This window comes from Acinonyx jubatus, chromosome A2 (assembly GCF_027475565.1).
Source record: "Acinonyx jubatus isolate Ajub_Pintada_27869175 chromosome A2, VMU_Ajub_asm_v1.0, whole genome shotgun sequence".
NCBI lineage: Eukaryota > Metazoa > Chordata > Mammalia > Carnivora > Felidae > Acinonyx > Acinonyx jubatus.
The window spans coordinates 148,169,014-148,191,670 of record NC_069383.1 but is presented as its reverse complement, the minus strand read 5'-3'; the positions used below and the strand labels follow the sequence as shown (position 1 = coordinate 148,191,670).

At 51.3% G+C, this 22,657-nt stretch overlaps 3 protein-coding genes across 9 annotated transcripts in view; all 3 read right to left on the bottom strand.

The window, feature by feature from the left end:
* Positions 1-1,875: 1,875 nt before the first annotated feature.
* LOC106979218 (cytochrome b-c1 complex subunit 1, mitochondrial) lies at positions 1,876-10,634 on the bottom strand. 2 transcript variants are annotated; one of them, XM_015077023.3, is made up of 13 exons: positions 10,484-10,634; positions 10,089-10,229; positions 7,995-8,081; positions 6,801-6,930; positions 6,383-6,581; positions 5,766-5,845; positions 4,235-4,350; positions 3,852-3,995; positions 3,560-3,720; positions 3,364-3,449; positions 2,941-3,029; positions 2,513-2,588; positions 1,876-2,071 (listed from the first exon to the last, which is right to left on the bottom strand). In XM_015077023.3, exons 1-13 carry the CDS (start codon positions 10,550-10,552, stop codon positions 2,007-2,009), a joined length of 1,443 nt encoding a protein of 480 aa, XP_014932509.1. In that variant the 5' UTR covers positions 10,553-10,634; the 3' UTR covers positions 1,876-2,006. The 2 variants fall into 2 exon arrangements, with proteins under 2 accessions (XP_014932509.1, XP_014932508.1); XM_015077022.3 differs by having other exon boundaries at positions 10,089-10,232; positions 10,484-10,629.
* Positions 10,635-19,383: 8,749 nt separating this feature from the next.
* Positions 19,384-21,856, bottom strand: TMEM89 (transmembrane protein 89). Its single transcript, XM_015077030.3, has 2 exons — positions 19,975-21,856; positions 19,384-19,582 (listed from the first exon to the last, which is right to left on the bottom strand). The coding sequence occupies exons 1-2, from the start codon at positions 20,533-20,535 to the stop codon at positions 19,397-19,399; spliced, it is 747 nt and encodes a 248-aa protein (XP_014932516.2). The 5' UTR covers positions 20,536-21,856; the 3' UTR covers positions 19,384-19,396.
* Positions 21,857-21,991: 135 nt separating this feature from the next.
* LOC106979182 (cadherin EGF LAG seven-pass G-type receptor 3) overlaps positions 21,992-22,657 on the bottom strand; it is a 38,090-nt gene continuing 37,424 nt past the window's right edge. For all 6 annotated transcript variants that reach the window (XM_027038674.2, XM_027038670.2, XM_027038671.2 and 3 more), the window contains 2 exons: positions 22,514-22,650; positions 21,992-22,276 (listed from right to left, as the gene is read on the bottom strand). In XM_027038674.2, coding sequence (XP_026894475.2) covers positions 22,262-22,276; positions 22,514-22,650 — 152 coding nt within the window. In that variant the 3' untranslated portion in view covers positions 21,992-22,261. The remainder of the gene's footprint in view (positions 22,277-22,513; positions 22,651-22,657) is intronic.

Below are 22,657 nucleotides of genomic sequence, written 5' to 3'. Positions count from 1 at the left end.
AATGTGACCCTCTGAGACCGCTGGCTCCAACCTCCCGGCAGGCACACACACTAGGGCACAGCTCCTGAGCTCAGCTCCTTCCATCTGGGTAGTGGGGCCCCAGAGTTCTGTCCTTCTTCTCACATCCCCCAGACATTTGCTTCTCTGGCTTCAGTCACTACCTCTGCCAGGTGGCACCACATCTCTAACAGGGGCTTTATTTCAGGATTCAAGCCCCACACATCCCACTGTCCGGACACCTCCAAATTTCTTATCAGAACTGTGACCAAAGCTAGGCAGGTTATCATCTTCCAGGGTACCCCTCCTCTGGGGTACCCCGGCCCCTTTGGGGCTGCTGTCCTGCTTGTCCCCTGAAGCTCGCTCCAGCTCTTCCTACAGCTGTGACCACTGCTCTACCACACTGCAGCTCACTAGTGTGCCACAGAAATCCAGCCTGAGAGTCCTTGTGCTAAGTCTCAGGCTGCCCAAGTCACTTCTCTTCCCAGTAACCTCCAATGCATCTCCTCCAACATGCCTCCAGAGTAAAGAGCAAATTCCCTGGCTTGGTGTGCAAGACCCATTAGGACCAGATCACTTCCAGGCACTTGGGCTCTCTTCTGTGTCCAGCACACCTGGAGCCTTTGAAGACCATGCCTGGGCTTAGAAATCAAGCCCCACATTCCAGAAGCTCAAACTTTAGACCAAGATTAAGCATTTGCTGTTTCCCAGACTGGGTGTGTTGCATCTGTAAGCACCCAGGGTGGGTCTGTCAGAGTTCTCTGCTGTCCAGCAGGTTCTCTTGAGCCAATCGCACAAAGTAGGAGGATGACCTGAATCCTGGATCCAGCTCTGGGCTCTAGAAGGCGCTTGAAAGTTATTTCCTAATTGACAACTGGTGGCAACAAAGAGATGCAGGGGGGAGGGAAAGCACTGGGGCAGGGCAAGAGTGATTCAAGAGTTGTTTTGGCCACTACAGGACTGGGAGGCTGGGTGACTTTTGAAGAGCCCACTTCTCAACAACCCTTGTCCCAGGACCCTGCTCCCAACTGATTGCCAGCAGCACTTCTCGTAGGAGAATCCAGCCTCTCATTTCCACTTCCCTCCTGGGCTCCCAGGGAACTTGATTGCAGAAGGGCTGGGGACACAGGGAGAAGGGCCTACCTGCCCACCTGCTTTGTGGGACCAGGGCCTGAAGGTGGTTGGTGGGGGGACTAGATAGCTGAGAGCTCCACCAGGTCCTGGCTGCCTCAGGGAGATGGGAAGGGGATCATCAGGCCAGCAGCTCAGGACTTGCCTGGGACAGATCTAGTCAAGGGAGGGGGGCTCAGGCCCCACTGAGCTCAGGGCTATTCTCGGAGCCTGAGTCAGCGGCAAATCGAGGCAAAGGATTCTTGCCCTGCCTGTCCAGGCAACAGTTAGAAATCAAATAGGAACACTATGCCCCAGGCTATCCTCCTCCCAGAATCCAGAGTAAACCTATGAAGGAGGCTTCCTCAGGGACAGTCCTTAACCTTCCTGGTCCATCCAGGGAACCAGGGACTGCCAGAAGGCGATTGCACAAGGCCCACATCAAAGCGCTTCCCTCCTGAGCCACCAGAGTTCCCAAGCTGGGACCTCTACCAGGGCAAAAGCATGGGTTCCCACACCCTACTCTTGGGACAGACTAGTCAGGAGCATACCCCATGTGGCTAAGTGGAAACATCTGGCTTCAACTCCTGCAGGCATCAAAGGCTTCCGGCTTCTGTGCTGTGGCCCCCACGCTTGCCCCTGGCTGAGGATACATCAGCATGTGGGAAGATGGAAGGATCTGGGGGATACACAACTGGAGGGAAGTCCCTGCTCCCCCATCCACTGCCCAGTGGACTCCATGGCAATGTGAAGAGAAGAACAACGCAGTTCTCAACACAGGCTTTTATTGGAGGTAAGGTAATCCGCACACAGGTCTGAAGAGCTGAGGTGGTATGTTAGGGGGCGGGAGGTAGACCATGAACCCCGGCCCCGCCCTCTTGCCTGCACAGCCTTCCAGCCTAGAAACGCAGCCAGAACATGCCGCTACGGATCCGGTTGTAGTCTGGGAGCTGCTCAATGGGGCCTGTGGGGATAGGGTGGGGCGTCAGGGTGGGGTGCCTGGCCTGCACAGGGACACCTGGCCCTGTGCCGCACCCGATCCAGGGCTGCCCGGAGCAGCACAAGACAGGCTCTGAGTGGAAAAAAGGAAAAGCACATTCCCCCAGGGGTGCTGAGCCTGTCCCTTCATGCTCCCTGGCTCTTGGAGCCCCACCCCATACATGGAGGTGTCCGTTACCTGGCGGGTGTGGGGTATTGATGGAGGCACCTTGGCAGGGAGTCAGGGAGCTGCTGGGACAGGTTTTCTGAGCAAGAACTCCCTGGCAGCCAGGCAATTGGGCAGAGCCTCTCAGGGGCCTCAGTTTGCTCCTGCCAGGATAGGCTAGGGGGTGGGGGAGCAGAGGCAGAAGGGGAGCCTAAGAGGAGACCTGAGAAGGATAAAGAACAGGCCCTCTAGGCCACTCACCAAATCCAGCCACTGCTGGACACTGATCATAGAAGTACTTGGAGCAGACCTCACGTACCACACTGGCATCCACTTCCTGCAGGGTGAGACAGAGCACGCCAACTGACAGGCAGGCTCCTGGGACCACCTCAGCCAGTCAACACTACCCAGCCGACCAAGATCTTCCATATGAACCATGGCACTGCCCCCTTACCCAAAGGGGAAAGGCGGCAGGGCCCTCCTCCTGTAGACCGCCACAGGCCCCACCCATCTCCTCAGCCATCAGTGCCTCTGCCCTGCCCTCCACTTATGCCACCCCTGCTGGTGACTCTGCCTAGGACATCAGGGAAGCCTACGGGAGCAATCTGCACCGTCAGGCCTCAACTCCCCGCCCTTTGGGGAGCCTGCCAGGTCTAGACTCCAGAACATCTCCCAGGGGCCCTCGTTACCGCAATCCGGCTTTCCCACTCGGCCAGGGGAATGCGGCGGCCATAGGTCAGGAGACTACGTCCGATGTCCTCACACACAGGAGTGGTGCCTGCAAGGTCAGGGGAGGCTTCCAGGTCCACCCGGTCCAGTCCCGGACCACAGGCACACAGTGAAGCTCTGGCTCCAGGCTGACACTGGGACTGTGCTCAGACTCCAGATCCCAACCCTCACTTCTACAGCCATCTGCTACCGTAGCGATGGGCTGTTGTTGACCTGGCCCACCCACACCTGTATCCGACATGCCAAGCCCCTGGGGGTGGGAGTGGGGTATGGCATGGCCTTCGAAGTTTGCCTTTCCCATCTTAGTTGGGAATGGTGGCTACACTGGGGATGTCCCTGCCAGGATGCACTCCACCCCCTCCCCACAGGGCTGCTGCACTCACCATCCAGATGAGACACCAGGGCATTTCGGAGGATGTTTTTGCCCCGGAGCACCTCACTCTCTGTGGCACTGGTGCACAGGCGCATCCTAAAAGGGCAGGGGATGGGATGGTCATCCCAAGAGACCGTGCTGTCTCCTAGCCCCTCACTGTCCTCAAAGGCCCCTCCTGCACCCAGCAGTACTAGGCTGACACTCACCACTGGCCTTGCAGGAAGAACATCATGTCATCGATTTTCATGCGATCGCAGACAAAGTGTGCACCCAGCAACCCAGTGTCTGCATAGCAGATATTGAAGGTCTGGAAACTCTGGCACAGCTTGTTGGCCACGGCGACTGCAGCCAGTGGGCTGGACAGGTGCTACCGGGGCAAGGACCATCAGCACCCACCCTCCTGCCTGTGGTTCACACCCTGAACCCCAGTACAGGAGCCCACGGCCTGACACCCTCTGTTCCTTGAGGACAAAGTCCCGTGCCCGTCCTGGCACTCACCGTGCCACCACCATAAGTGCAGTCATAGTGGCCAATGATGGCATTGGCTACTTGGAGGGCCACGTTGTCCGGGTTGGCCCAGCCAGGCCCCTCTACCGCAATAGCCACATGGGCCAATGGCAGAGCATCGTCGCGGTGGCGGATCTGAAACAGTACATGGCGAGACTGAGGGACGGCCACAACGTCCGGGCGACGAGAAAAGGTACAGGGTGTGGGTGAAGCATGCCCATGCGCGCGTGAACGTGTGTGCTTTTGAGGCAGCAGCCACAGGACCCGTTCACAACTCCTGAGGCACCTTTGGAGTCATGAAGATAACCTTGTACGCAAGCATCCTTCCAGAGGCCCCAGCTGAGAACACTACCCCTGCCCACAAGGCCACCCACCTCGCTGCCAGTGAAGCGGCATGGAGCGAGAGTGGGCACAGCGTCCTCTGTGTATGTCTCAGAGACGCCGCTGAAGTGCTTCTGGGCAAGATCTACCAGCTGCCGGTGTTCCACCCCTGCCGAGACAGAGAGCATGGTTACCAGTCAGGGGACTCACGCACAGGGGGAGGACCCCACGTCCCATCTTGCTAGGAGACGGCAGAAGGAAAACAGGACATCAGGACAGGGTGAGGGAAGAGAATCCGCCACAGACTCCGCCTCACAGGCAGGGCAAGCACCTCAGGGTCGAACAGCATCCGTCACCTCAACCACAGGGAAGCAGCTGCATGCTGCGCCTGAAGGTGGGTCCTCATGTGATGCGTTCTCACCCACATCAAGGACGAGATGGGGGCTCCCTGGGCACAAGGCCACCTGTCCTGCTTTGCCCCTCTGGCCCTTCCTCAAGCCAATGGGGGCTGCTGCCCTGTGGGCGGTGGCAAATGAGAGGACACAAAGAGGTGCTACTGCAGGGCCGTGACCACCTCCGGGTACGTTTATAAACAACATTGTAATTTCAGGCCCTCAGGACCCCTGCAGACTTCACATCCTCGCCTTGACAAGAGGAGGCCTCTGCTGCTCTAGCATCTCGACCCGTAGGTGCCCGGACCCCACTGGACTCAACACAATCTCACATGTCACTAGCTTACACTGCTCTTGGTTCCCAGGTTCCCAGGCCCTGAAGCCCCCAATCATGCTCTTTGCATCAGTCCTTTTCACCCATCCAGCTGCCAAGACCACAAGCTAGAGAAACATCCTTAATCTCACCCTCCCCACCACGGCCAGACCTCCTGCAGATTTCCATCGATAGAACTATCCTGAGTCCATCCACTTCCCTCCCTTGCTCCTGCTGCCTCCCACCAGAAACATGCCACAGCCCCTCCTTGGCTGGCCTGCCTCTGCTTTGGCCCCCCATGTGGCAGCCAAGTGTCAGGCCATGACACCGCCCTGCCCCTCTGCTCGGGCTCCCTACTCCTCACCTGAATGACCGCCCCCATTCCTTAGACCTCAGTTCCAACAATAATGTGTTCCAAGAGCACCCCCTAACCTCCAACTCTGGGTCCTCCATTTCAGTCCCCCTGCCACTGGGTGCCTCCCCTTGAAGGCACTTCCCGGTTTGTCATTGAATGTGTGTTGTCACACCCCAGTGTCTGGCCTGCCCACTAGCAAAGCTATAAGGAACAAACCTGGGGCTAGTATCTCCCACCAGCCTGCAAACTGGATCTCCTAACACAGGTGGGGCTGAGAAAGGCCTGTACTAATGAGGGGGAGCAGCATCCCTATGTGGCAGGTCCCAGTGGTGGTGGTAGGGCAGAATGCCATCCCACCTCAGAGAGCATGGGAGAGAGATCACTCTCCACAAGAACAAGACAGAAACAGGGTGCCCAGGAGTGGAAGATCCCTTGTGGTCAGAACCAAGAGACCTGGGCTCCAGTAAGCAAGGCTGGTGCCCACGCACCCATTACCACAGGGCTTCAGTGAGCCCATCACTCACCTCCAGCTGCTGCGAGCACCATGCGAGGGGCCTTGTAATGCCTGCTGACATACTCGGTCAGGTCTGCACGAGATAGCTTCCTGCAAGACATATGGCCAATGGCTTAATGCCTCTCCCAAACCACAGCAGTCTGGGTCTCACAAAACAGTGCTGAGGAGATAGACAAGGGAAGACATGGCTTCTCCAGGGAGCAAGCCCTAGCACAGCCCTCAATCCCCTTTCTCATCTCTGTCGACCAGTCCTCTGGGGCCCCACTTCACGTCTGCCTTTAGGTCAGGCTCAGTCCTTCCTCTCTGAGGAGGGGGTGAGCTGATGCTGTGAGGTTCTCAAGGGGCGGTATCAGTGCTTATCCCACCCGGGAACAAGGAGCCACACAGATTCCCAACGCTCCCTCCCTCAGGATTTCAGGACACGCACAGAATCATACCCTACAAAGACGCCTGCAATGTGAGTGAAGACCGTACAGGTATTTAAAAAGCCCTGCAAGGACCACAGGGCACAGAGAAGACATTTCCAGTTGTGCAAATTAAGAACGTATAATAGCAAAGGGCAACTAAAACCAAACTCGCGTGGACGGGGCTTGAACACATTCCAGCACAGGCCCAGCCAAACCTCACCTGACATTCCCACTGGGCCCCTCCACAGCCTGGGCTAGAGGTGTGCCCTGGAATGCTGTGGCGTGCAGGTAGTCAAAGACCACATCCCGCATACATGCATCATTCTCCTGCAGCTCCTGTAGGATCACATCACGCTCCTTCTCAATCTGGGAGTCTTCTAGGGCACAGTTCTGCACAATGTCGGCCAGGAGCTCCACAGCTGAACGTGAGAAGGGCAGGTTTGGGAACCAAAGGGCAGGTGGGGCCACTGCAGGCCAGTAACAGCACAAAACCCCCAGGCCTGGCATGCCTGCATGCCCTGCGGCAAGGATCTGCTGTCATGGTAACCCCACTCTTCAGCCAGGCCAAGTTCCTGGGGGCCTGTCCTCTGTACCCCTGAAGTCCTGTCCCCGTCCCTGCCCCATCCTCCAGATGTTACCTTTTGGCAGGTCCTTGGATAGCGCCTTGATGTAGTATGCTGTGTGCTCCCGGGTGCTGTAGGCATTGAGATGGGCCCCCATGCTCTCCACCTCCTTCTCCAAGGCATTGCCAGGCCGATTTTTTGTTCCCTGGAACCAGATATCAAGATGACCATCAGGAGCCACATGGGAACTGAGGACCCCTATCTTCAAAGGCTAAAGTCCCAGCAGGACCAGTGGTCTACAGGCACCTTCCTCATCAAAGACTATGGGGATGTACAGTCTACAGTCTGTCCTCACCAAGTGCCGAGCAGGCCACAGTATCATGGGCTAACAGAATGGAGACAGCCAGGGGCCAGGAGAGAAGGGCACGGTCAGTGCAAGTGCTGCCTGAAATCCAGAGCCCCATAGCAGTCTGATCTTACCAATCACCTTACTGACAGTCATAGCCAGATTATGTCACATCAATGTTTAGATGACACTGCCATTACCCACTCTACCCCCATGCCATTCATATGACTGTGTATGTGCTAGTGGACACCTCTGTGGGACTTGACCCCAGTCCCCTATGTATGTGTGGGTGTTGCTGTCCACGGGCACACACACACGCATGTTGAGATCTACATACACATCTGTGATGCTGCTGCTGGCTAAGCTACCTACCCGGTCCTGCTCCACACCCCTACCGATCCATATCTCCTTCTCCATTTTTTCATTCATTCAAAAAACTCAGACTCCATACCAACATGGGCTGGCTTAGGGGCTGAGGGTGGTGACTGTCCCCACCTTCAAGAAAGCTCAGTATTTACTTCTACAAACGAGATGTCTGGATATTCTGCCAGAGCAGAACATTTCACAAGAACACATACTTGCCTGTGTCTGTGAATTTGTTAAAACGCACGTTATCTATCTACGTGTTCGATTCCACACCAGCGTGCGCACATAACAAAGGCCTGGCCTCTCTGTGAGGAGTGGGGTTCCTGCAGCTCCCCGGGTTTTTTTCTGGCTCTAGGAGCCTTGTGCAGGGGCTGACCAGGTAAGTGCTCACTCAGGAGAGGCCAAGCCCTCATGGTTCCTTCCAGAAAGGCCAGCCAGAGATCGCCCCCCTAGCTGAAGCCCATAATTGAAGAGGTTGGCTTTGCTGACCTGCATCCTCAGGAGGGACAATAGGCAGCTGTAAGCCCAGGGGTGATGCAGGACTTCAGGAGCCTCACCTTGAAAGCCAGATGCTCCAGAAAGTAACCTGCCCCGTTGTTCTTCTCAGTCTCGTAACGGCTGCCAACATCAATCCATACCCCGACCTGGACGAGAAGCCACCAACAAAGGTAACACACAAACCACCCCAGACTCCACTCACACCCTACTCTGGGTGACTCAGCAGAAGTCCCAGGATGGGGCTCATGGTCCCAGAGTGGGGGAGAGCTGTCTCAGTAGGCCCCCTGTGCTTGGAGATACAGCTATGCCCTGGGCACAGGCACTGGCTGAAAAAGGACCTACTCCAAGGAAGTTTCTAACTGTGCACATTCACTCGGGTCCATTACCAATGTGAACTTTTTATATTCTGTCTTGCTTTTCAGTTGATTTTTTAATTTTTTCTAGGCAAGCAACACATCATTTGCAAACAACAATTTATTTTCTCTTTTCTAAAAATTATACCCTACCTTTGTTCTGGTGATTCTGTCATTTCCCCATTAAGGAAGGAGGCTGTTGGTTTAGACGCTGAATGTTTTATCCTATTAAGCAAGTAGACTTCGCTCACAATTATTAAAAAAAGTTTTAATCAGACCTGGATACCTAACATTGCACCGTGTCTCCTTGGCACCCAATGAGAGAATCCCATAATTAAGAAAAAAAATTTTTTTGTTAATGTTTATTTATTTTTGAGAGAAAGAGAGACAGGGTGTGAGCGGGGGAGGAGCTGAGAGAGGGAGACACAGAATCCAAAGCAGGCTCCAGGCTCTGCGCTGTCAGCACAGAGTTTGACACAGGGCTCAAATTCGCGAACCTCAAGATCATCACCGAGCAGAAGTTGGACGCTTAACCGACAGAGCCACCCAGGGGCCCCTCGCATGATTTTCTTAATAGTCTCCTGGTGTGCTATGAAACACACGCCACACTATGCACCTCACATAGGTCACATAGTTCTAGTCTTTTAATTTTCCTTCACAGTTGATTTAAAAATTTCACATTTACTTTCCTAAGAGATGCTGATACACATATGTTGTAAATTCTTACACTGACATCTATTTCATAACTAACATCTTAGGAAGTAGAGTTCGCCTAACAACCTGTATCTTTGGATTATAACTGACAGCGATCTTTCTCTGACATTTGGAGCACAGTGGTGCCCCTTACAATCTAGAGCATCTCAGAGTCCATGAAATACAGCATTCTCTCCCAAACTTTTTTTTTTTTTTAAGTTTATTTACTTATTTTGAGAGAGGGAGAGAGTGTGAACAGAGGAGGGACAGAGAGAGAGAATCCCAAACAGATTCTGCGTGGTCAGTGCAGGGCCCAATGGCAGGACTTGAATGCACAAACCTTGAGATCCTGACCTGAGCCAAAAACCAAGAGTCAGACGCTTAACCAACTGAGCCATCCAGGTGCCCCATCTCCCAAACTGTCTTAACAGATCAGTTCATAGAAGTGTCATATAAGGAAGCTGCCCATGATCTTTTACTGTATTTAGTAACAACTTATAACAAAAGACATTATCTGTTCCTGAAAAACTAAAAGAATTTACCAATAAAACCACTTAACCCTGGAGTGTGGGGTCCAGAGAAGAGGATTACATCTTGAGAATCTTCTCACCTATTCATATACTGTATCTAGCCAAGATTTCTCTCCTTAAGTCAATTTTGAAAATTTGTATTTTTTGGAAAGTCATCCATTTCTTTGGAATCTTCAAATGCATTCCTTTCGCAAGTGCGTGAGTGGTCTAGCCAGGAGATCATGACTTTGGGCCATGAGTTTAGCGGTCACCTTAGGTCTCTGAAACCCATTTTCCTCACTGTAAAATGAAAACAGGATCACTTCTCTCGTATGCGCTGCTTAAGGAAAGGAAAACGCTGGAAAGGAACTTGGCCTCCTGCTTGGCAGGCATCATATGCTAAATGAGTGTTATAGTAAGGAATGGCCCAAGAAGTCAAGCCTAGCTGGGGTCGGGATTAAGGTAGCAGAATCAATCCAGCGGCGGAGAGAAGTCTGACCCAAACCACAGAGGACTCGAGCCCAAGGTCACACCCTGTCTTGAGAAAAGACGCCAGGAGCCGTATGGAGGCGACCTCCCAAGAGGGGGCCCCGCTCACCGTGCAGGTAGGCTGGGAGGACTGCTCGGAGGCCACTCTCAGCCCGTTGTCCAGCAAGCTGACCTGTGTCTCTGGCACGCTCTGGAGAGCTTGAGCGAAGGTGGCGGTGGTCCTCAAGGCAGGCGACCTCAGCAGGGTCGGCTGCTGGAAAGGGACAACCGAGACTTAGGGCTGGGTTGCGGGATCGCTCCTCGGCTCCCAGGCCAGCAGTGGGAACCCCGTCCCCAGACCTCCGGTCCGCCGCGACACTCCTATTCCCGCTCAGCGCCGTGACCTTCCCATGGCCCTGACCCCAGAACCTCCCCACTCTCGACCCGTCGCCGCTAACAGTCCACTCCCCGTTCGGGTTCCGAAGCCCCGCGCTCCGCGGCCTTGCGCTCTCGCTGTCGCCTCACCGAGCGGTGGGTGCGAAGCAGCACTCGAGTCCCGGCGCTAGCCGCCCGGCAAACTGCGGAAGCCGCCATCTTCGAGCTCCAGTCAGCGCCAGGTCGCGCCACGCTTGCGTAGAGTGGACGCAGTGGCGTCCGAGGCGCAGGCGCACTACCGCAAATATGGCGCTCGGCCGCCTCCTAGCGGAGACCATGGATATTCACATGCGGCTAGTCGGTGGCTCTGTCCCGGTGTCCACCGGTACCTGCGCACATCAACCCACCTGGCCTGCGCGGGTCCGTTCGCAGTCCAGTTCCTCTTCCCCTTTCACCCGTGGGAGGCAGAATGCGCGATATTTCTCACGAACCGCGGGCGTCCCGAATCCACTGTGTACTCGGGAGTTCCAGCGCTGTGTAGGGCTGCAGCCGCCGCGTGTCTGAGAATGGGAGCCCCCCGCCCCGGGGTAAAGCACCAGCGAGGGCTCCTGGGACTATGAGGTAGCTTCTGATTGCGGTTTTCTCTTTAAAGGGTGAAGCAGATTCAGATGCCTGACATCGAAGGAAGTTATCAAGATGTTGCTAAGGGGCGCATGGGTGGTGGCTCAGTCGGTTCGCCGTCCGACTTTGGCTCAGGTCATGACCTCCTGGTTCACGAATTCGAGTCCCCCGTGTCGGGCTCTATGCTGACAGCTCAGAGCCTGGAGTGTGAATTCTGTGTCTCCCCCTTCCTCTGCCCCTCCCCGGCTCTTGCTCTCTCTCTCTCTCTCTCTCCCAAAAATAAATAAAAAACATTAAAAAAATCCCTTCTCTCTAAAAAACAAAACAAAAACCCAATATATTGCTAAGAAAAAGGAACAGTATAGAGACCAATTTGTGAAATAGGATTCCTTGTTTGAAAAAACACACACACGAAGCGATGTGCCTTTTCTAGTAGACCTCATAGAAAAAATTCTGGAGGAACTCCCTCGAAACTTTCAGCCGAATGACTTCTGGAAAATGGATTGAGGGGAAGGAGAATACACTTATGTTATTTTAATGCAGAATTTTTAGTTTCTACAAAAAAAGTTACTTTTGAAAGAGCATAATTCTGAACTCTACATGATTGATACGTGCTTTATTGTTTTGTCTTTGCGATCTTTCAAAAAATGTCAAATGTAAATTATAACTGTCTTTTACAAAAAGTAGACAAAAGATGCTTCAGTGTGTGAAGCACTGATTTAGACGTGAAAAATAAAATGAAATAGAATCTTCTAATTAGTCCATCTTTCCACTTTTTTAAAACTTAAGTTTTATATTTACAGAAAAGTTGAGCAGATAGTTGAGAATTCCCATATATATCCCCCTTATACACATGTGCACAGTTTCCTATATTATTAACATCTGACATTATTAAGGTACATTGATTGTGATTAATGAACCAATATCAGTACACTATTACTAACTAAAGTCTATAGTTTATTCAAATTACCTTAGTTTCTATCTCCCACCCCCGCCTCATTCTAGGATTCCATCCAGGATACCACATTACATTTAGTTACCACATCACATTTAGTTACCACATCTCCTTAGGCTTCTCTTGCCTATGACAACCTCCTCCAGTGACCACCACATCCTATACCTTTCTGGCAGAGCTCCCCCAAAGAGTTCCCTGCATGCAATTCTTCTCCTCCCATTCTCTCCCAAATCCACTCCAGTCCAATGCCCACATCACTCCTCAAAAACCACATCTGTCATGGCAACCAGGGAGCCCTAGTGGCCTCCTTCAATGTAATTGGACACTTTTTCCTCATGAGACCCTCATCCTTTCTCCACCTTCAGGTTCCCGTACTCCGCTGTTCTTGTCCTACCTCCCTGGACACTCCTCCCTGGACAATCCAAGAACCTTGGCTGGTTCTTCCTCACCTCCCAATCTAACAGAGTGAGAGCCCAGGGCTCAGTTCTGGCTACCTCTTCCCTTCCTGATCAAGACTGCTTTCTGGTCATCTCATCCAGCCTCATGGCTTCAGTTCTGTCTGTGCATACAATGGCTCCTATATTCCCATAATTCACTATCTCCCCTGGAGAATTAAACATGGCTAACACTGAACTCTTCACTCTCCCTCCCAAACGTATTCCTCCTATAATTGCTTTCATCTCTGTAAATGACACCTCCATTAACCCAGTTGCTCAGGTGAAAAATCTTGGAGCCACTGGGGTGCCTGGGTGACTCCGTTGGTTGAGCATCTATCTGATTTGGGCTCAGGTCATGATCCAAGGGTCATGGGATCAAGCCCTATATTGGGCTCCATGCTCAGCATGGAGCCTGCTTAAGATTCTCTCTCTCCCAGGGGCGCCTGGGTGGCTCAGTTGGTTAAGCATCTGACTTCGGCTCAGGTCATGATCTCATGGTTTGTGGGTTCAAGCCCCGCATCAGGCTCTGTGCTGACAGCTCAGAGCCTGGAGCTTGTTTCAGATTCTGTGTCTCCCTCTCTCTCTCTGACCCTCCCCCGTTCATGCTCTGTCTCTCTCTGTCTCAAAAATAAATAAACGTTTATAAATAAATAAATAAATAAATAAATAAAGATTCTCTCTCTCCCAGAGTACCTGGGTGGCTCAGTAGGTTAAGCGTCCAACTTTGGCTCAGGTCATGATCTCACGGTTCACGGATTTGAGCCCCAAGTCAGGCTCTGTGCTACCAGCTCAGAGCCTGGAGCCTGCTTCAGATTCTGTGTTTCCCTCTCTCTTTGCCCCTCCCCTATTTGCACTCTGCCTCTGTCTCTCAAAAATAAATAAATGTTAAAAAAAAAAAAAAAGATGCTCTTTCTCCTGCCCCTCTTCCCTGCTGTCTCTCTCTTAAAACAACAACAACAACAACCAGGAGCCACTGCACTGATAGCACAGAGCCTGCTTGAGATTCTCTCTCCTTTGTTCTCTATCAAAATAAGTAAATAAACTTTTAAAAAAATCTAGGAGCCATCTTGATTCCTCTCTCAAATTTCCCACTTAATCCTTTAGTGAATTCTGTTCCAAATAATTTCTATATCCAGTCTTCTACATCCCCGTCTCCCATCCCCACTGCTACCCTAGCGTGAGAAGGGAAAGGCAATGATACAACCAGGAAGTGTGATGTAGGAGTCTGGGGAAGGATGTGTTTCAAGATGTTGGTCAAAAAGGAAATGTTTACTGAAAAGTCAAGTACAAGCAGCAGCCATTGCAATAACTTGGCAAGAGTCTTTGATGATTCACTGTTCTTTGGAATTTACTCGGTATATGGAATGAGGTGAAGTCAAAATATCCTTTTTCTCCCTGAGTTGCAAACTGAACTTTCTAACAGCATTTCTATTATTACTAAGTGATCTCTATGCCCAACGTGGGGCTTGAACTCATGACCCTAAGATCAAGAGTCGCATGCTTTACCAACTGAGCCAACCAGGTGCCCCTCTAACAACATTTCTTGACCAGACCTTCTTTTTCTATCCATCTCTATCCATATCTCCTTTATTACCCACCCCAGAAATTCTCAAACACGTAACCAGGTCTGTGTGGGCTGCCTGAGAAGGCTCTGGCACTCAACTTACTCTTCTCACTCAATATTTGTTTGATATACTCACCAGTTTATTCTGGATTTTTTCCTATTTAAAAATTTTTTTTCATATTAAAAAAAATTTTTTTAGATTTACATTGTCCTAACATATACATAAAATTTTGTATCTTAACTACTAAGTACACAACTCAGTGGCATTAATTACATCCAAAATGTTGTGCAATCATCACCACTATTTCCAGAACTTTTTCAGCATCCTAAACAGAAAATAACTGACCATTTCCTTCTTCTTCCAGCCCCTGATAATCTCGATTCTGCTTTTTTTCTGTATAAACTTGCCTATTTTAAGTATCTCACATTGGTGGGATCATACAACATATGTTGTTAAAAACAAGAGATCCCAAATAGTCATTTATGCTAAGCCCCATTCCACCAGACCAAACTTTTTGGATATGCCTTTCATCAGATATGAGGGGAAGGGGGTGGCCATTATTCAAAAATTTTTTTCTGCCCCTTTCTCTCTTTCTACTCTGCCTGAAACTTCTGCAATGCATATATTTTTCTGCTTGATAGTGTCCTACAGGTTCCTCAAGAGCTGCACATTTTTTCTTCATCCTTTTTCTTTCCGATTCTCAGACTGGATAATTTCAGTCATCTTACTTTTAAGCTCACTGACCCTTTCTTCTGTCTGCTCCAATCTGTTGCTGAACCCTTCTCGTGAGTTTTCCATTTCGGGTATTCTAGTCTTCAGCTCCAGAATTTTTAGATCCACTTACAATTTTGTGGGTTTTTTTCCTATTTAATTTTTTTAATGTTTATTTATTTTTGAAGGAGAGAGAGAGAGAGAGAGAGAGACAGAGCATGAGCAGGGGAGGGGCAGAGAGAGAGAGGGAGCCACAGAATCCTAAGCAGCCTCCAGGCTCTGAGCTGTCAGCACAGAACCCGACATGGGGCTCGAACTCACGAGCCATGAAATCATGACCTGAGCTGAAGTTGGACACCCAACCAACTGAGCCACCCAGGTGCCCCTTAAAATTTTCGTTTTTACTGATATTCTAATTTTAGGCAGACATTATTTTTCTGGTTTTCTTTAGCTATTTGGCTATAGTGTCCTTTCACTAATAATTCCATTGCCTGGGCGTACTTAGGGATGTTTCCTGTCAGGTTCCTTTTTTTCTCTGCAAATGGGCCTCACTTTCCCATTTCTTAGCATATTTTGTAATGTTTGTTGAGAACTGGACGTTCTGAGTGTTACATATGATAATTCTGGAGATCGAATTCTCTCTTTAGGGATTGCTGATTTCAGCTTGTTGAGGAGTGGAGCCATCATGACCTTTCCATACTACTTTTACGAAGTGTGTATTCCTTGTTGTGTGTAGTAATTGAAGTTTCGAATTTATTATTTCTGCAATCAGCCAGTGGCCTGACAAAGATTTCCTTAAACGTCTTGCTCCCAAAGGAAATGTGGGGATGGGCGTGGGGGGTGAGGTCTACTTAAATTCCCTGCAGCTGGGAAGCTGCTTCAGCCTTTGGGGGTTGAAACAGGGAAATTCATTGAATTGAATTCTTCATCAAGTTCTCCCTTGGATGCTGCAAGTGTTCAACTAGACTTCTGAGTTCCAAAAATAGCTGCTGCAGTTTCTGCTAGCTTGATAGTTATTTTGGTGGAGAAAAGGATTCCTGGAGAGTCCTACTCTGCCATCTTTTGTGATGTCACACCCTGTTCTAAATGATTTGTAAAAAGAATATTCCATCTAAAAGAAAAGCCTAATTTGATTAGAATTATATAGGGGTGCCTGGGTGGCTCAGTCGGTTGAGAATCCGACTTTGGCTCAGGTCATGATCTCGCATTTGTGGCTTCGAGCCCCGCATGGGGCTCTGTGCTGATAGCTCAGAGCCTGGAGCCCACTTTAGATTCTATGTCTCCCTCTTTCTCTGCCACTCTCCTGCTCTCACTGTGTCTCTTTCTGTCTCTCAAAAAATAAAACATTAAAAAAATTTATTACAATAAAAGAATTATATCAACTCCAATAATTTGGGGGAAAGTGTTTTTTTGGACAGTTGGCTGAGAATTTCCAGTATCGGGTCCTGGTTCTGTTTTGACCATTTTTCTCTCAATCTTTCTCCCTCCTCTTGCATTTTACCATAAATAGCAAAAAGAGCAGAGGCTGAATTTTCAACAGTTTCCTTGGAAATCTCCTCTACTTAATGTCCACTTTCATCATTCACAAGTTCTGCCTTTCACCAAACTGCTGGACACAACTCCACTAAGCTTTCCTCCCGGAAAGGAGAAAAGGGAGAAAGGAAACCTCCTGGTTTCCAATAACATGTTCCTCATTTCCTTCTGAACCCTCGCTGGCAGCATTCTCAAAGTCAAGATTTCTGCTAACGGTTTAAGGCTGTCTTGGCTTTTTCCATTATGCTCCTTGACATTCTTCCACCTTTTGTTCACTGCTCAATTCCAAAGCCATTTCCATGTTTCTGGACTTTGTTACAGTAGTACCTTGCTCTCGATATCAACATCTGTATTAGTTTTCTATTGCCAGCATGACAAATTACCTCAGACTCAATGGCTCAGAACACAAATTTATTATCTCACCATTCTATAGGCTCAAAGTCCAACATGTATCTCATTTGGCTGAATTAAGGCATCAGCAGGGCTATGTTCATTTCTGGAGGTTCTAGGAGAGAATTTGTGTCCTTGATCATTTGGGTTGTTGGTAGAATTTAGATCCTAGTGGTTGTAGGTCTGAGGTTCCTGTTTTCTTGCTGGCTGTCACCAGAGAGTTATCTCCAGCTTCCAGAGCTCGCCTGAATTCCTTGGATTTTTGGATGGTGGGAGATCCCTTCCCCCATCTTCAAAACCAGAAACAGAGGATCAAGTACCTCTCACAATTTAAATCTAACCAACTCTCCTGCCCTCTTCATCACTTTTAAGGGCTCATGTGATTCCATTGGGCCTAGCAAAATAATCCAAAAAGATCTTTAATTCCATCTGCCAAGTTCTTTTTGCCAGGTACTATAACATATCCAAAGATTGCATGGGCATCTTGAAGGGCCACTATTCTGCCCACCATATCCTCACCAGGAGGTACCAAACCCTGTCCCTCCCCAGCCTGCCCCTTCCTCCTCTCCAGGGCTCCTTCTTTCCACTGAAATTCTGACCATCTTGTAGTTCCTGGACCAGGCCAAGGTCCACCCCCACACCCTCCACAAGGACCTGTCATTCTGACTGGAGCACTGTCCCCTACTTTAGTCACCTCACTTTTCAAGTGTCAGCAGTCAGCCCACCTTTGCTCCATGCCCCCACCCGCCTGCCGCCCACTGCCCTGACTAGGCCAGCACATCTCTCTGCAGAGTCATGGCTTTTATTGAGTTGGTTTCACCACCACCACCACCACCACCACCACCACCACCCTCCCATTTGAATAAGAGAGGAGCTGGTTCTGTTCTGTACATCAATGGATCCTGGTATCCACAATAGACTAGCAAATGGTAGGTGCTTACTGAACCTTGTAGAATGTAGAAGTGGGCCTAACAAGAGGCTGATGAATCTCAAGCTTCAATGCCCTTCTCTTCCAGACCTTGGGAGGAGCCCCAGGAGTGTGTCCATAGAGGCAAGTCTTTTTTAAACTCACGAAATGAAGATATTCTAACTGCATGTAGTTAGAACCTCTGTCCTTTTCTAGTCAATCCCTCCATCCTACCTCACCTCTTACGGGGATACTGGAGAAGTTATAACATGTGGGGGGTTCAGCCAAGAGGAAGGTGGGTTGGGGATTGTCCCAGGTTGGGTTCTCTAGGAAGCAGACTCCCCAGAGGGAGATTAAGACATTTACCAGGGAGTCGAGATCAGCATCTGAGGGAGAGAGGGAAAGGGTTGTGCCAAGGGCAAAAACTAGCTGTGACGAGGCCGCCTGCAGCTGAGACCCTTCTTGATGACTGGCAGCAGCGGGCTTCCCTGAAAGGGGACCACCTCCAAGTTTACCAAGGGGACACACTTGGCCGGGGTTTAGAGGGACCTAATGTGGTTGCTCCACTCGGGTGTGCATTCACCTTGTCATTTCTGTCCTGGTGCATGAGGCCTCCAGGAACCTCCTGCCAGGTCAGACAGAGCTTCTGGTCAGGACAGAAATGCAGGATCCTATTGCATTTAGCACCTGCCCCAGAGTTCCCGGTGCTAGAAAAATTGTGAGCCATGGAGAGAAAACAAGTTTTGAAATGTATGTGGAGCCAGAGCCTACCTTTGGGAAATTCTTCCAAAATATAGAGCTTCTGTATGAAAGCAAGTTGATGGCAGTTTTCCAAATTTGAAAACCATCCAGACAATTTATGTGACATCATCAATAATAGTTTAGGAGAGGGATTTTCTAAACTATCAATAATTAAAACACAAATTTCAACAATCAACCATGTTAGAAGGAAGACTGAATTCATCTATTTTCTGTGTATAGAGGATATGTCCCCTCTGTACTACAAAATCTTCATCCTATATAGAGGTTATCAGAGTCAGCAGCCAGAAAGTATAGGAGTACAAGTATTAATGTGTTAGGAAGTCGCCACAAACACATTATTGGTCTAGATTTTGCATTGCAGCATCACTTTTTTTTTTTTCTTAAGTAGGCTTCATGCCCATTGTGGAGCCCAAAGTGGGGCTTGAACTCACAACCCTGAGATCAAGACCTGAGTTGAGATCAAGAGTCGGACGCTTAACAGAATAAGCCACCCAGGATCCCCTGTAGTGTCAGCTTTTTAACATTTATAATCTCTCACCATTTTTTCCTCATTTTAATGCACTTATTTCTATTTTTGAATTCGTAATTTTATATTCTTTTTCTAAAACAGATAAACATGCATAGGCCTCAGTACCCACTCAACCTGGATTGTCCTCAGTAGAAGGAAGAGAAGGGGTGAAGTTCAGCCCTCACTCCACTTTCAGGGGCCTTAGAGCAAGGACCACTCGGGTGCCAGAGCACGGTTGAGGCCGCCATAAAGATGAAGGTGGCCGAGGCTCACCCTCCACCTCCCGACCCCCCTCATCCCCAACTGGGTGCCCTCACTGACTCAGTCGGGTTGTTACCTCCTCTGGGCAGCCCTCCGTGGACCAGCCAAGTCTTCCCTGATGGTCAAGTCTTGTCCCACCACACCAGGGCCCCTAAGGAGCCCTGGAGAAGGAGATGTATTTATGAGTGAGACCTTAAGGAAGAGGGGGCTGTCAGTGGGGGCAATGGAGGAGTGTGAGTCAGCCCACCCATCCTGGGCACAGAGGCCTCAAGTCTGCCGACTGCAAAAATAAAAAGGAGACACAGGGTCCAGGCGAGCTTGGAGACGACACACACACAGGCCTGAGCCTGGCCCAGGGCCTCAGGCCACCCCCACCCCGACTGGCCACCAGGCAAAGAGAGACATATGTTGGGTCACCCACTCTGGGTGGGAGACCCCTTTATTGGGGTTTTCTGTTTGGTCGTTATACGCCGCAGGTGGCAGTCAATATGGACCAGGAGGGCATCCAGCATGTGCAGGACCCCAATGAGCAGGGCGCGGTCTGAGATCGGATTCCGCCGTTTCCAGGGTCCAGAGGGGCTAGTGGTCACCTGCGGGTGCTGAGGATAGGACCAAGAGTCAAGAGTGAGAGCAGAGGGATGGGATCAGGGTGCGGTGAGGGGCAGCGATGGGGCCAGGGAGAAGGGCATAGGAAGGCAGATGGTGGTGGAGGGTCACCGAGGGTCTGCCATAGGCTGGGGTGGTCGTGGGGGCCAAGGGGGCTGGATGAGGAATAAGGATATTAAGGGGCGGAGGGACAGATGGGGACAGAGTACTGGGAGTGGTCAGGGGTTGATGGGTGTGGACAGATGTAGGGACCAGAGAGTGTGAGCGGTGGGGGAGGGGCACAGGCATGGGTAGGTTGACTGGGGGAGGGTTGGGTAGAGGACGTGATCTCACTGGGTCTGAGTGGAGGCAGGAGGCTGGGGGAACAGAGCAGTGCTGTGCTCACCTCAGACTTAGTGCCCTGGGAGCGCCACCGCTGTAGCACCGCACGGCTGACCATCAGCATCATGGTGGTGGTGAGTGTGACCCCAGCCACAGGGTAGATACGGTTCATCCCCAGGCCCATCCAGTGGCCAGGACAGCCCAGACTGCCCCCACAGCCTTCCAAGGTGTTCGGATGACACCCCCAGGGCTGTAGGTCCAGCCCCACCTGGTACCACAGGGGCCGTGACCAGGCATGGGAGGGGGCTGGCATCGCCAGCAGGGGCAGCAGTAGCAGGGCGAACGGTGTGAGCAGCATGGCTGTGCCAAGTCCCCGGGTGGAACCTGGGTGCCTGGCAACAGACAAACACCCCTCCCCCAGGGGCAGGCAGCAGGTTCCAGCTGGGTCCATGGCCTTTCCTGAGGGGCAGACTGGCCAGAAAACACAGCAGGGTGGGGAAGGGGGGCTTCCAGGGCCAAGATAGGCGGTACGCTTGAGGCCTGGGTGCCGATCTCTTAGCCAGCCCAGGACTGAAGAACAACTCCTTCCCCCAGCCTCCTCCCTGCTTCCTTCCTCACCTAACATTCAGTCCCTCAAATTCTAACACCCCATGGTCCCTAAGGCTGCTGTCTGGCACAGAGCCGCTTGCTGGTCCCCAAAGCCCAGCCTACCCCACAGTCCAAATCACAGTAGGGTGAGCCCTCAAAACTGTGGGGCCCCCACAGGCTCTGAACAAAGCCTGAAGGTTCTCTCTGGCCCGTGAGGTCCTGTGTGCTGTGGCCTCCCTCCAGACTCAGGCAGGCCTCTCCAGTGTTCCCCAAAACAAGTGCTGTTCCCTATGCCAGGACACGGTCCACCATTTCTCATGGCTGGTGTTTCAGTCTGTGTCATCTGCTCCCTTAGCTTCCCTCCCATGAGCATACTGGGCAACACAGTCCCTTCTCTGTTGTGTGACCCTGTTTTTTTTTTTTTCTTCAAAGAAGTTCTAACTCTCTGCAGCTTCTTATTTGAGGTCTGCCCTCCACTCAGACACATAAGCTTCACTCACCCAATATTTGCCAAGCACACCAGGCACCATTCCTGGTGCTGGGATACGTGTGACAAAGCAGATAAAAAGCTCTGACTTCCTGGGCTGTGATTCTGGGGGCTGGGGCAGGGAGGAGGATTCATGAACACAGAACAGGGTGCTGATGCAGAACACGATAAAAACTGAGCTGGACAAGGGGCGCTTCAGTGACTTGAAGGAGGGGTCAGCCTCTGTCCACTTGTCCAGCACAGAGCTGAGCACCTGGTCAGTACCTGGGGGACAGCAGTGTTCATGTGCTTTTGAGCAGGTGACTCAAGCCCAGCATTGCTGTAAGCATTTTGTGGCACTGACTCATTTAATATTCACTGAGCAACTCAGGAAGCAGGTATAATCATCATTTCACTATACTGCCGAGACACAGGCCCAGAAAGATTCTAGCCGCACTGCCCCGCCATCACTCAGAGCTCAGCTGGCCTAAAGGCCCACTGTTGCCCACTAGGGAACATGCCTAGATGCTGGCATTTTATGGTAGAAATGAGCACGTTCCTTGGTTGACCATGACCTGCAGAGCCCAGGTGATGTAATGATTATGAACAGGCATTTTCCCAAGTGGACAATCCTGCACATTCTTCTAAACACAGACCAGCAGCACCTGTGAACACCATGCTTCCCCGCCGCCCCCCCCCCCCGGTTCACTCACACCCTCCGGGGGCTGCACCTCATTGGGATCATTCCTGAGAAGAAGCTCTGATTCCAACTATCTTCCAGATGAAGACATAGGTGCCAAGGGTTGAGAGCAGCTGGGGAACTTGGACCTGGGGTACCCCCACCCTGGGCCCCGTAACTTTCCCTCTGGTGGCTGTCTGCTGTCTCACCTGACTCTGCCCTCCCCAAACCTTCCCCCCAACTTCTGACTCCAGTCCCCACTTTGGGGCATAAGAAAGGTCAGGAGCCAGGGCTGTAGATGGCTGCCCACCCCATCAAGCCCCCACCAAGGCACAGCAGAGCCTGGTGTTAGGCAAATAAATCTTTATTTCTGGGGCTAAAATCAGACATCTTCCCCCAACCCAGCCAGTGCCAGTCTGACTCCAGTGCCCCATCCCAGGCCTATAGCACTGAACTTGGAGTCCCAGAACCTCCATCCCTGAGTTGTGTGTATGTGTGTGTGTTTATATGGAGGGGACTCCTGGGGGACATCTGGAGGCAGCCCAGGGTTGGGGGGGGGTCGTTCTCACAAGTTACAACATTCAGAGGGGAGCAGTCTCAGGCAGGGTGGCAGCATGGTCAGAGTTTGGTCATCTGAGGAGGCAGAGGAGGGGAGGCTCTGGTCAGTTTCCAAAGGACACATATCAGCCCCTTCCCCCAGGACAGCAACCCCTGCTCCCAGGAGCAGCTTCAGCTAAAGGCAGGAAGGGGCAGCAATGGGTCCACCAGGGGCAGATCCATCCAGGAAGGGTGGACTTCCTGAAGCTGGGGGTCAGGGTAGGGACAAGCAGTAGACAGACAAAAAGCTCAGCAAGACAGAGGCCAGCTCACCAAAACAGGGCTGGCAGGGCTGGACCTCGGGTGTTGGAGGGCAAAGAGGACAGCGTCGTGGACAGAGGCAAAGAGATGCTGCTTAGTGATCGATGCATCGAAGAAGTGCCCAGCCTCAAGCTGGGCAACCACAGGGGCTGTAGG

Coding starts and splice junctions, on each gene's coding strand:
- LOC106979218 (XM_015077022.3), bottom strand. CDS start 10,552: ATGGCGGCTTCCGCAGTTTGCCGGGCGGCTAGCGCCGGGACTCGAGTG. Junction 5,846..6,382: donor GGGCCCAGTGGGAATGTCAG/GTGAGGTTTGGC, acceptor TATGTCTTGCAG/GAAGCTATCTCGTGCAGACC. Junction 3,721..3,851: donor GCACTTATGGTGGTGGCACG/GTGAGTGCCAGG, acceptor TTGCCCCGGTAG/CACCTGTCCAGCCCACTGGC.
- TMEM89 (XM_015077030.3), bottom strand. CDS start 20,535: ATGTTAGGTGAGGAAGGAAGCAGGGAGGAGGCTGGGGGAAGGAGTTGT. Junction 19,583..19,974: donor CCCAGGGCACTAAGTCTGAG/GTGAGCACAGCA, acceptor TCCTATCCTCAG/CACCCGCAGGTGACCACTAG.